The 12,675-nt window shown below is 44.0% G+C and overlaps 2 protein-coding genes across 6 annotated transcripts in view; one reads left to right on the forward strand and one right to left on the reverse strand.

Moving 5' to 3' along the window:
- Window positions 1-3,647, forward strand: part of atrx (ATRX chromatin remodeler) — a 29,130-nt gene extending 25,483 nt beyond the window's left edge. For all 5 annotated transcript variants that reach the window (XM_035668897.1, XM_035668899.1, XM_035668896.1 and 2 more), the window contains exons 31-34: window positions 409-525; window positions 1,342-1,437; window positions 1,548-1,676; window positions 2,010-3,647. In XM_035668897.1, the coding sequence (XP_035524790.1) occupies window positions 409-525; window positions 1,342-1,437; window positions 1,548-1,676; window positions 2,010-2,234 (567 nt within the window). In that variant the 3' untranslated portion in view covers window positions 2,235-3,647. The remainder of the gene's footprint in view (window positions 1-408; window positions 526-1,341; window positions 1,438-1,547; window positions 1,677-2,009) is intronic.
- Window positions 3,648-5,779: 2,132 nt separating this feature from the next.
- fgf16 (fibroblast growth factor 16) lies at window positions 5,780-12,350 on the reverse strand. The gene is made up of 3 exons (XM_035668945.1): window positions 11,188-12,350; window positions 9,436-9,539; window positions 5,780-7,285 (listed from the first exon to the last, which is right to left on the reverse strand). The coding sequence occupies exons 1-3, from the start codon at window positions 11,489-11,491 to the stop codon at window positions 7,040-7,042; spliced, it is 654 nt and encodes a 217-aa protein (XP_035524838.1). The 5' UTR covers window positions 11,492-12,350; the 3' UTR covers window positions 5,780-7,039.
- Window positions 12,351-12,675: the final 325 nt, after the last annotated feature.

The following is a 12,675-nucleotide window of genomic DNA, read 5'->3' on the forward strand; positions in this document are numbered from 1 at the left end:
ACACACACACACACACACACACCCCTACATACCGGATGGCCAGATTACAGGGCACGGGAAAACCATCTGCAGCAGAGGCTCAATTACACACAAACATCGGCATCCTGCTGGCCTTTACTGGGACAGGACTGTTTACTTCAGGTCGCTTCTCTCACACACGTACGTTTAATACAAGAGGAGCAGGCCGATACCCGGCAACTTGTTACTCTTGCAGAGTCAGACAAGTTATATATGAAGAGTTTAAAGCTTTGTTGTCAAAATTATGGACTGAACATTAAATAAACTGACATCTCTGGTTACAGTGATGGCGTACAGTCCCATAATGCCCTTGGTGGCTCTTAAAGATGTGTGCTAATCCTGTTCTTCTGTTGGATCCAGCCTCACTTGCCCCTATGTTTTATCTCTCAGGGTTTGTCAATGAGGACCAACTACCAGACACCATATGCTCAGATGGACATGGGCTCCTCCAACTACTTCTCCTACAACGTGGCGGCTTTGGCCTCCATGAACAACCAGCAGCTGGAGGTAAGTAATGAGCTCCACATGCCCCCTCTCCTGCCTCGCACTCCTCCCTCTCCTTCCCCCACGGCATGGCGCCCCACATTCCTCAGACCCCACTGCTAATTGTGACAACAGTCTAGTAGCCGGCGTGCCCGGCTCTGCCCCGCTCCTCCACCCAACGCTTCGTAATACTTCATGTCTGGGGCAGCAGCTATTTATACATGGTGGCACATCTGACTGGGGGAGAGGACAGGAGGTCCAAGAGGCAGTTTGTGTTTTTCAATAAGGAAGTCAGATAAGTGTAGTTGTTACTGTATGTTGGATTCAATTCTTATAATCACGGCATATGAAAACTAATGATGTTACAGTAAAGTAAACAGACTTACTCTTCTTATAAACTTGTGAAAGTGATTCAGTAACTCCGTAAGTGCTGCATCCTCCTGTAAAGATCTGGTCAGCAGATTTTGGAGCATAAAACGATCAAACTGATAGAGCTAAAGCTACCACTATGCTAGCGAAGCCACTTGGAGCTAGGCATAGTTTATCGATTAGAGTTTATTTGGCAGGCAACTGAACAGTAAATGTGCATCCTCAAAAACAATGAGCTAAAATAAATTCTGTAAAGCTGCAATAATTCTCTGAGGGCTTGTCACTGTGAGTGATAGCTTTGGCTCATTTTATAAAACATTAATCTCAAAAATATTGATGTATACTGGTTTAAAGATCATCCATGTGCATGAAGACAAGTAGTAAATATGTTCCACTTCCCCCCATCAGTTCAGTGTTTGTTTCTCATGGTGAAAATGAGAGAAGCTCACCATATTTCATGTTTGTGTTTAGGACCTTATAAACCAGGGGCGACAAAAAGTCATCGAAGCAACAAATGCATTGAAGTCTTTAGCACGGGAGTCACTGGAAGATACTATCGCCAGAGTGGTGAGTGTCAGAAGATGCGCTTTTAATGAACTTCCTGTCACTGGTCTGCATCATAGTTGTGTTTGATGGTCGAGGTCAACGTGTGTGAACTGTTCTCTCTCTCCCCGCAGTGGAAGGAGAACCCGTCACTCACAGAGAGTCAGGTCCAGTCAATGGCTCTGGGTCGACAGGCCAGTGTGGAGCTGGAGCTCAAGCGCAGAGAAGTCGTGTACAGGGACACACTCACCAGGCAGCAGACGGTAAGAACGGCTTCATGTACGAGCCACAGTAGCTGATAACTGAAAGACAATACCTACTGTCACCATTTTACCAGCAAACTGTTTATTATAGAAAGAACTTGTAGCAGGTAGAACTGGACCATACTGACACAATCTATGATTACAATAGCGTTTTAGTGACAATAATTTGGTTGATGGTGCATTTAAGTTATTGGTACAAAAAAAAACATTTTAATGATGGATTATCAGTAATGTGAACATCATAAAGGTTTCTACTGTTCTAGAAACTATTTTATTCATATTATTCAAACTTAAATCTCTAAATTCTAAATAAATGTGTTCATGTCTGTCCAGCTGATGATGTTCGTGCAGAAGCTGATCACCAACAGGAAGGTGCAGGAGCAGCAGCTGGCCATGGCTAACCAGGCCAGCTACCTGAACCAGCTGGCCCTGCAGAACGGCATGATGGGAAGCAGCGGGCTCAGCCAGATGGACCTGCTGGGGCTCTACCAGCAGCTCCACGGCCTGGGCTCCCATCAAAACATGGGCAAGAATCCTGGGCCCTCCAAGGGCCTGTAGGTCAGAGGGACTCTTCCTCAACACCCCCCACTCAGCTAGTCAGCTCCCAGTGGCCCAGTTCAAGCGAGGCCCAGTTCTCTGTAACAAACGCACTGTGAGACCGCTCAGAGCTCAAAGCAAACTGGTGCACCAATCAGAGGGTGGAGTGGTTTTGAGACTAGGCTGCTGTCCACTGGGGCCTCAAGTGGGATAGACTCTCAGTGCTTTATTCTGTAGTTCACTGAGAGAAGGTGGAATATAATGTATAAATGACTGTGTGAAAGAAGTCCATTAGGAATTTCAACAGAAAAAAAATGTATATACCGCCTTAATGTTATTCAAGTTCTATATCTTCATTTTTCATGTATTTAAAGGCAAAAAAAGTTTTACCCCCAATGCTTTAAAGCATTGTATTGTTCTCCCCTTAAGAGGGTTTCCTTATTATTTAAACTCAGTTTTTTTATACTGTTTTAAATGCCTAACTAATCCTGAGTGGGACCAGTGTCGTTGGTGATAGGACTCTATGATGTAAAGCTCTACATGATTATTAGCCTCAGTAGGTTCCTTCACCAATATCTAGCAAAGCAGACAGCGGATGGTGCTGCAAAGTCCTGCTCTTTTTGGGAGATAGAAAATTGATAAGTGAACAAAAACAGAAAAAAAAATAATGGCGTCATATTCATTTCCTAAGAAAGAAGAAAAAAAAAAAGCTCTGTAAAGTTCTGAGATTTGTTGAGAATCTTTTCTATTATGCTTTTACGTGTTTACATTAGTTGTCGCTGAACATGGTAATGGAATGCTTGTGTTGTTCAAAACTGCCTGCCGGTTCCTATGACCTTTTTGTAACATCATTCTCATTGTCACGTGTTGTCTAGCATAGCACTGTGCGTCCTGTTTCACTGTTTATGTTCCACTTGTGTTGATCCCAAGCTTGGGTGAGTGACTGGGTCTCACAAAGCACAACCAGTTCAGCCGGGCGTCACAGGGCCCAAAAACTATTCCCTTTACTGTCTGTCAAAGTTTGAAATGTGTGTGTTTCGCAGTTGTTTGGATAGAGTAAAGACTGGAAATCTTCTTATGTCCTGGCTGATCTGTGTCCTCTGCTTTGTGAGAAATGCCTTCTGGACACTGTAGTCTCACCAGGCAGGCCCCCCAGACTACCTGTATTCTACTTTGGCACATTTTTGCTTCTAAATGCTTAAACTGGTGTAGCTGTTAATCATGAGGAATATGTACATTTCTCATCAAGAGACGACTGTTGTCTCTAGTTGGCTCCTGTGTTTGCACAAGGTGTATTCCATGTAGAGAAACCTTTTGGCCTCCTCTAAGAATGTTCTTATGTTAGCAAATACACCAACTTGATTTGCCATGAATTTGATCTGCTATTATCTTGATAAGTATTTAATATAACATTTAATAAAGTGACCAAAAGGATGAGCTACTCCTGTGTTTGTTTTTCAGGACTGAAATGATTTAAAGCACTTTTCACTGACTGAAGTTATAAATGGAGATGTTGGTAAGAGATCTGGTCATTCTGGTCCTTCTTTTGTAGGTTTTTACATAAACTTTTATTATACAGCTGCATGATAACGTATCTGAAGCATGACCGAAAGTGAATTCTGTGAGGCTTGTACCGATATTGATATTTAAGAGTCTAAACAATCAGTTAACAATATATTAGCCAGTATTTTGGGAGGCATCTTATGGCTTTAATAGACAGATAAAACAAAATTATTCAACAAAGGTCCCTGCTTGAACCCGGGGTGTTGTAGTTTATGGTCAGTGCTTTAAACACTTAGGACAGCAGAATATAGACACAGAAAAGAAATGTTTTTAAGATGGATCACTTGCATTTGGTTATAAAAGAATTATGAACAAGCTGCTTTCTGGAAGACTGGAAAACATTGTTTCTAAATGAACTTAAAAGCATAAGGTAAATCTTCCTGGTCTGCCAGGCAGACTAATCTGAATTTTAGGCCTTACAATGTCTTAAATTAATTAGACTAATTAGGTTAATGTTACTTGTATAAAGTTGCATTTTTCAATCTCTTTTAAATTTGTTTTTGGGAAACATTTGTATTGATCATGTTGCACTACAAGACAAAACAGACATGAAACTAATACTGATTTTTCCTTCATACCCTTCGTACTTAGCCAATATGGACCTAAAACTGGTCTTAAAGTCTAAACTTGTTGAACCCTGAAGCACTTATGTGTTAACTAGTGAGCTTTTAAGGTTTCTTTTACCTGAACAGAGCTGGGCTAGTTGTCCTCCCCCCTGCTTCCAGTCTTCATGCTTAACTAAGCTCCTGGCTCCAGCTTCATATTAATCACACAGATGTGAGAATGTTATCAATCTTTTTAATCTCTCTAATTCTCAGCAAGAACGACCATTTCCCAAAACTTAAAGCTAGTTCTTTACAGTTACAGATAGCAGTTACAGATACTTTACAGATAGCAGACACATCCCGACGCAGTGTCCTTGTATTTCACACCCACAGCACTAAGTGCCTTTTGTCCCACTCTCTTCTCCCTTCAATCTTTCATCTATTTTTCCCTCTCCCGGTATTGTTTTCATTTCTCAGTCTGCCAGGGTTTTCCCCTGCATGTCTTTGACTTTTCCATTCCCTCCCCCCAGGGGAGCTTGCTCTCACAGCTTACAGATATCTGCCAGTGGAGAAACATTACAACTATTGCAGATGTTGAAATGTTGATCCCATCCCCTCTCAGCCCCAGATTACCACCACTCCAGGTTTGTGGCACATCCCTGCTGGTTCTCTGTGCCGCAGGCAGCTGTTTCTGTCCATTGAAAAGGACTGCTGCAGTCTGCACTGTAGTGGAGTCTGTGAGGCCCTGCAATGAACAACCAATCACTGCTCTAAATCCATGCTGATGTGTAAAGCCAATTAGGAGTTGGGATCCAGTTGCATAAGGAATCTGATTTAGTACGGTGGATGTAGGCTGACTAAGACCTTGTGGAGACAGAGAGGGTCTGTGCACATTACTTGGTAAAGGGTTTATGAGGGCAAATTGGCATGGGATTGTATTGGTGCTCTTCTCTGGGAAAAAATCTGCCGTATCTTTTCACGTAATTTTCTCTCCGTCTTTTGGACAGCAGGACATAATGCCATGTGGGCATTGCTTTAGAGATGTTATAACATTTGAGGAATTTTGATAATAATGCTCTCTCAGTATCTGTTATTTTACACCAGCAAAGCTTTAATAATTTTTTATTCACATAAAAGAAAGCTGCTTTTTAATGTTACTAAGGCAGGTCTGCTCATTATCAGGTGAAAACAAATGTTAACTTCACGGTGCGGCGAGAGGAAAAGTTGGCAGCACCAAAGTGAGTTCGTCTTCCGGAGTTTAATGACAAAACTTCAATGGCGATCCATCCAACAGTTTCATGAGATAATTTAGTCTGGACCAAAGTGGTGGTCCCAACTGATTGCTGCTAACACGCTGAAAACAAAAGGAAAGAAATGCAACATTCACATAGATTCTATATCTGGTTTTAATTGGTACATCACATTTTTATCCAAGCAAAAATAGTCTCTCACAATGAGTTCTCGATAGCAGGACAATTTTATTGTCATGTTCATTGCAATTTATTTATTTTTTGTTTGTTTTTTTTGTGTAATTTCAGTAGAATCTACAGTCCAGATAACTTCAAGTTCATTACAAAATAAAGTCTTTGCAATAAATAAATATATAGATTTATATTTATACTTTATATGTAGAAAATAAATATATTGTACATCTCATAAATAGGATCACCCATATGTACACCTCAGCTGCTTGCATTTTTAATAATGTTCCTGACACTCTGAACATTACAAGTCACCATCCTTTTAAAAAACAAACCATCACTTATTCTTTACAACCGCAGTCAGAGAAGTGCTTTTGTCCCGAGCTTAATCGCTTGTTTTGCACACAATTCCTACAAGACGCTGCTTGATATTTTTATGTAAATGTGATGAATGCGATCATTACTCTGACTCTGATGATTACATGGGAGAACAAGCGAGCCTACAGCTGGGACTGGGGATGTGCAGTAAGTGCTCTTTCATCTGTCACACATTCATCTTACAGATTTTATTCCCCCTCTTTCATCTTTGATTTTTTTTAAGACAACTTAATAAAACTCCAGTTCTTCTCCTCACAGTCTCTTTAGTACCTGACTATCCCAACCTGTCACTTAACATGCATGTATTTTCTGACTCTTTTTCTTCTATCTATCCTCTGCATATGTGGAATGTGCCCTTTCTTACATTTACCATGACTGTGTATAGTGCGTGACAAATGCACAATGTGACATCTGCAGTGCTTTCCGTCATCAGAGCTCCTAAAAGTCTCTTCTTGGTGTCCTCATAGTCAACCATTCTTTTTTTTTTTCTTTTTTTCCCACGCCAGCTTAGTGTTACGCAAAGCCACGACTCCACATGCCGCTTCAATATCTACGCTTTTACCTCTACAAAGTGGTTATTGATAAAACATGACACCTGATCGGGTTGTCCTGCTCGCCCTCCACAGCTGGGCGGTCATGCGGGGCTCCTCCATCCGCAGTGTCCGCAGTGGTTTTACAAGATCACTTTCCCTCCCTCTCTGAGGTCACTGCAGAGGCAAAGAAGCGACGTCCAGGAACACGCACAATGTTTATGTCAGTGCTGCTTGGCAGTGGGCTGAGGCGCAAACACAGTGACCTCAGGGGGAGTTGAGGGTAAACAGTTCTGTACCAGGTCCAAAATATCCACAACACCCCCTCTCTCTTCTTCTTTTATTTCTGTTCCTCCGATTGTAACCAGTTCTCCAAGTGTAAGCACTGGTCACCTGTACTGGAATAAGTCCCTGTACGCCTGAGGGATCTTTTCGATCTCCACCGGCCTGGGTAAGAAGTGGGTGAGTTTCTGATGTTTTTTAGTCCTGCCACCCTCCCTGGGCGAGCCGTCCTTGTTTAAGGCCACGTAGTAGAAGCGTCCTGTGTCTGTGTGTTTGTACAGAGTTGAAGCGTAGGTGTTGTACCAGTTCTCCTCAAACTGCTCCCTGAACACACATTCTGCTGTCAGCTTCTTCTGCAGGAGAGAAAACAACATATTAGTCATATGCTAAAGTCCTGCTCACACGGCACTGAGTGAGAAAGTCTGCAACAAAATGCAGCCGAGATCGAGACGGATGATCCCACTTTGCGTGCAGATTCCACTCGTCCTGGTATACTAGTCTACGTATTTCATTAACTATCTTGGACTGCACTTGGAACCTGAAATGAACCAGTAGAAACTCATTTAGACAGGTGCTCATTATGACAAAAGAGGGGAAGTCATTACTAGCGGCTTTTCACTTTAGGCCCTGCACTCATTCCTCAGACCTGTTAACCTCTCGTTGTACACCGAGCGTTATTTCCCTCCCTGTGATGCAAGGAGAACAGCGAACAGGCGTACAATCTTCCCCTTGCTCTCTCACTTAAACACACACACACACACACACACACACACAGCAGCTCTCAAAGTCTTCCCTGACAGCGCAGCATGAACGATGGCTGTAGGTTCAGCAGGTGAGAGTGTGCTGGCTGAGTGAGTGTGTGAGAACAATAAGAGACATCAGGGTTAGAGCTGCTCTCCTGCCAAGAACAGTCAGTCACGCAGCGGCTCTGCAAGAGGGTCGAACCTCAGTCGAGTCCGGGGTATCACCGAGGACCAAGGGCCAAATATGCACCCCCTTTTGAGGGTGACCCGAACAGTCTTCCCCCCCCTCCCCCATTCTCTCCGGACACTTTTGAACTAACTTCTTTGGCTACGACGGCATTCCTTCTTTTCACAGCATTCAGTCAATCGCTGCCTTTAATAACACGTGTTATAGTTCCAGTGAGTGTTTGTGCAAGAGTCTCCGTTTTTATTCCAGCAGCAATTTTGTTGATTGGCTGTCAGGCTATGCTTGGCTGCGGCTGTGTGGTGAAGCTGTTGTCTGTAAACACAGCCCTGAGGGCACATGACTGGGCCAGCTCCATGCTAATACACACACACACACACACACACACACACAGACACGCACAGAAACCTCATTGGATCAAAAGCTCGTCAAGGTCTGGTGGTTGTGGGACGGAAGCACCCTTCTACCTGTTGCCCCCTCCACCTCCTGGCCTCTCAGCCTCAGACAGACGTGTCTACATCGCTCCCTCTGTCAGTCAGGTGTGCAATTACCCCCACCCCCACAAATCACTACCTCCCACTTCACCCGGCCCCTCCCCCAGGGTCAAAGCTCCAGGATGCCAGTTTCTGATAGCATGCAGTAACAATATCTGCACTTTCAACATAATGGCCGTGCTTAAAAGTAGCCTCTGTTCGAAATGTTCAGAGCCGGGGGGGGAGTCTGAGCCCTGAGAGGCCCTCAGGTAATGCCCTGGGACACCTGATACAGGTAACCCTAATATACTTCCCCTTCATTGTCTTTATCTCTTCCCTTCCCTCTCTCTCTGTCTCCAGATAGCAACCACACGTGAGACAAAGTCAGCCAGGATGAAAGAGATATTGTCTACGTTTACTGTGGAACAGCGCAACATATTTCTTCTATATTCAACACTGCAGTCCAAAACTTGAGTCCAGCTGTGCACAGAGAGGTAATCTTAAACAAACTCACAATCACAACACCACACATCCAGAGTGACTCCAAATGGTTCCTGTCTGCACTTTGGGAAAATATGTAAATATTTCTGCATATCTCAAAACTAAATGAAGAAGTTGCTTTACTCTCTAAAGCGGCAAACTCAACTTTTCCTTGAATCCATTCACATGCATAAAACAAGTATAAAGGGTTTTTTGTTGTTTTCTCTGCTACCGCCGGTGTTGTTTTTGGTGAAAAAGTCATCCTTGCTTATTGGATTTACTGTCTTTATTACCATACTGAAGGAAAGCAGCAGGAGAGGGAAGTATGTGACAGAGAGTGTGAAAAGAAACACATACTTGTTTTGTCTCACTGTGGTTTTCCCATCTGCAACGTACGGGAACCCTGATAGCAAAGTTGACTCTCAGATTGCTACTGAGAACTTCTTTCAGTGCTGACGCATATCATAAAAGAAAGAGCTTCATTTTGTGAGAATGGCTGGAAAATTGTGTATTCTGTAAAGCAAGTCTCTAAATGAAGAGCCAGACTTGTTGTGAATGAGACCCTGGGCTGCGTGGCGAGGGCGGGGTTGTGAATGAAAGGAGATTTTTTTTTTTTGACTCACCGACCCATAGAGCTCTCCTTTCTCATTCATGCCGAGGTAGAGTCCGGCGTCCACCCCTCTGATGCTGACCAGACCCACTGCCAGACTGATGAACTCCAGGATACCTGAGGTCAAACAATGCACGCACACACACACACACACACGCACACAATGCAAGAAACCAATCAGGAAAAAGCCCACAAACACACACACAGCAACAAGTGGCATCCATTTATAGACAGCAGACCAGTCAGAATATGCCCCAGTTAACAGGTTTTAGGAGTGAAAGCTTTATTTTTGCTCTATATATTGTTCATTATGAACTTGTGTCTCCCAATGTGGCTTTTAAGTCACCACTATGCGTCACAACCGATGATCTACATTTGAAGATGTCCCTTTTTTAAGGCCACTAAATAACTCTTTCATTGATTACAGCCGAATAAAAAAGACAAATGCACGGACCACATGAGAGAACAGCACCAGATGAAGATTTCTTTGATTTTCTGGTTTTGATGGTTCCTTCTCTTTTAGATCACTCATTTAATTAAAGTAGGTTGTGGTGTCTATAAATGTGTTCATCCTGTCTTTGGAACTTCCCAACCGGGCTACTAATACAGACCGAGAAGTGACTTTTATGAAGCTGAGATGTGGGTACGTTGTTTAGTGGGCTGCTGACTCACAGGAAGTTACAGTGAAGTGAACATGCACTTCAAAGGGCCAGGGAAACAACCGGTAAAATGAAAAGCTATTGGCTGTTGTGATGCAGAGGTTAGTCAGAGAGGATCCAGCTGGCTGCGCTGACTGGCAGAGGCCAGCTTACAGCCACCTGGTCCCCATCTCCCGACCTCATCCGATGCCAGAGGATGACAGAGAACATCCCTCTAATTTTTTGTGGGGTGAAGAGTGTGTTTCATATCCCTCTAATCAAATCCATGTCTTCCTTGCAGCTCTGACAAAGACCTTGCATTTTTAAAAGCTAAGTGAAGCCAGAAACAAACACGCGGACCACCCATCCCTGTAAACCGGCTTGTTTTGGCTGAAATCTTGAACATTAAACCTTCCTTGAATTCCGCAGTGGTCATGCTTTAATTTCGGCTTATTCCGCTCTTTCCGCAGCGCGCGGAGCCGACGCGCACCTGCGAGATGACCGCATGGATATGAGGCGCGAGACATGTGCGTGTCTGCCCCCTGACCTAATTTGTTTATCATTCTGTCCCGCGAGCCGCACCTCGCTCCATTTACATTAATGGGACCGCGTTCACACACACACACACAGAGACACGTGTGGACTCGTTGGTTGCTGTGAGACGCGCACGCGCTGCTTGTTTGCGGCTGAGGAGAGAGACACCTGCCCCCCACGCGCAGCGGGGATTACCAGAAAAAGGTGTGTGGCTCCGCGCGCCAGGTGACAGTGACGCACGGACGTGTATTCACCGGGGATGTGCGGCAGGAAAAAGCCTCTTAATTAAACTCACTTTCACGCAGTTTTAGAGCGACAGAGCAGCGGAAATGCTCTAATAATTGATTATATTAGATATATTACGTGGCAGGGACCTCGTAAATAACTTCAAACTGTAATTAAATTGTGTAATATTGAGATTACCGGAGGCCACAGTTTACCTCTCTGTTTATAACTGTGTGTAATAAGACCTCGACTGTGAACCAAACTTAAGGCCCGTCTATTGAGACAAATTATATCACAAACTCTTCAATATTTGTAATTTCTCGTTGTAAAAGAAAAGAAAAGGTTAAATGCTAAAGAAATACCCTCACCAAATCTGCTGTGGTCCTGTCTTGTCCCATGCACGGTCCCATTGGGGAATATCTCCAGCTGAAAGCCGGTCCTGCAGTAGAGCTGCCGCCGCCTCAGGATCCCTTTGAGGTGCCCGAAATCCGTCGGCGACCCCCGCTGCAGCCTCCCTTCAATCTGCCCCAGCCGCTCATTCAAGCCCACTGGAGACTCCGGTAGGGGCATATTCCCGAGTGCAGGAAAGCTTTGTAAATCCAAGTCGATTGTCCCCAGAAAACTCCCGACCTCTGCCATTGTGTGCACAGCTGTCAAATTAAGCGACGGCATTTAAAATGTACGGTGACTCAAGGAGGGAAAAAAAGTTTACACAAGTCCGGTCCATGCACGCACAAAGCGTACCCAGCGCGCCGTGCTCCTCCAAACCAGAGGCGTCCTGTTATATTTAGTTTATTGATCGTCCTTTGCTGTAATCATCAGTTTGATATCTCTGTTTATCTGATGGAAAGACTCTATTATATACATACTCCCCACGCATTCTCACATTGGATATTCAAACACAAGCCACGCCTGGCTGGCATCCCTTCTTACGCGCATCAGTTTCCTTACTGAACGTGAACTTTCAGTCCAACTTTTACCGCTGATGATGCCGCTGTCTACGCGTTTCTGTCACTGCTCTCTCAGAAAGCTGTCTCTATCTTCCGACCGAGCAAATCCAAGTCCACAAGTGTCTTCTCAGAGCTCCTGCGCTCCTGATTGCTGTCCGAGGCTGTCTGATAAAACCACATCGCCTCTCCAGGCGCAGGGAACTCTGGCAACAGTTTGTGGTGCATTAAAATGCGACACAGATGCAGAAGGAAAGATCATCATTGTTCAAACACAAATGGAAGCTGACACAAAGGCGAAAATCTATCATAAACTGTAACAACCACTCCGCCACAAAGGCAATCCATAATTTACTCTGACTGGTTTTTGGTCACACCATAGCCTCTCCTGGAAACCAAAAACAACAAAAAAAGGAAACCCACAAAGCATGAAGCGAACGTTTCCCCCCCCCCACAAGATTATCAAAATAACCTGTGCATCAGAGCAATCCAACCTCCTGCACAAGTGTCAGTGCCAACCACTGCAGTTGGACGTTTTCAAGAGAGCATTTTCTCCACCTCCTTGTTGGAAGCAGGTGCTTCCTCGCCCCTCTGCACAACGTTTGCAATGTGCTCCAGCAAACCAGCAGCTTAACCACTTGTACTACTGGCAAGGAAGAGAGAGAAAAAAAGGAAAAATCCCAATGCTGATGACGTGTAGTATCAAATCTGACTGCTGCAGAGACTGTATGAACTTTAGGAGTCACCAGAAGTGCTTTTGACAAAAGTGTTGTAGATTTTTTTTTTCTTAGATTTTGTTTAAAAACTCCCCAACATTAATCATCCAAAATGTTGTTTTCCCAATGTTGATCCAAATAAGCTGCTGCTTCTCCACAAAACCTCTGCTGCTTAGTAATTATGTAACTACAT

This window comes from Morone saxatilis, unplaced genomic scaffold (genome assembly GCF_004916995.1).
Source record: "Morone saxatilis isolate NCDOM2014 unplaced genomic scaffold, NCSU_SB_2.0 Contig22, whole genome shotgun sequence".
NCBI classification, from domain to species: Eukaryota; Metazoa; Chordata; class Actinopteri; family Moronidae; genus Morone; species Morone saxatilis.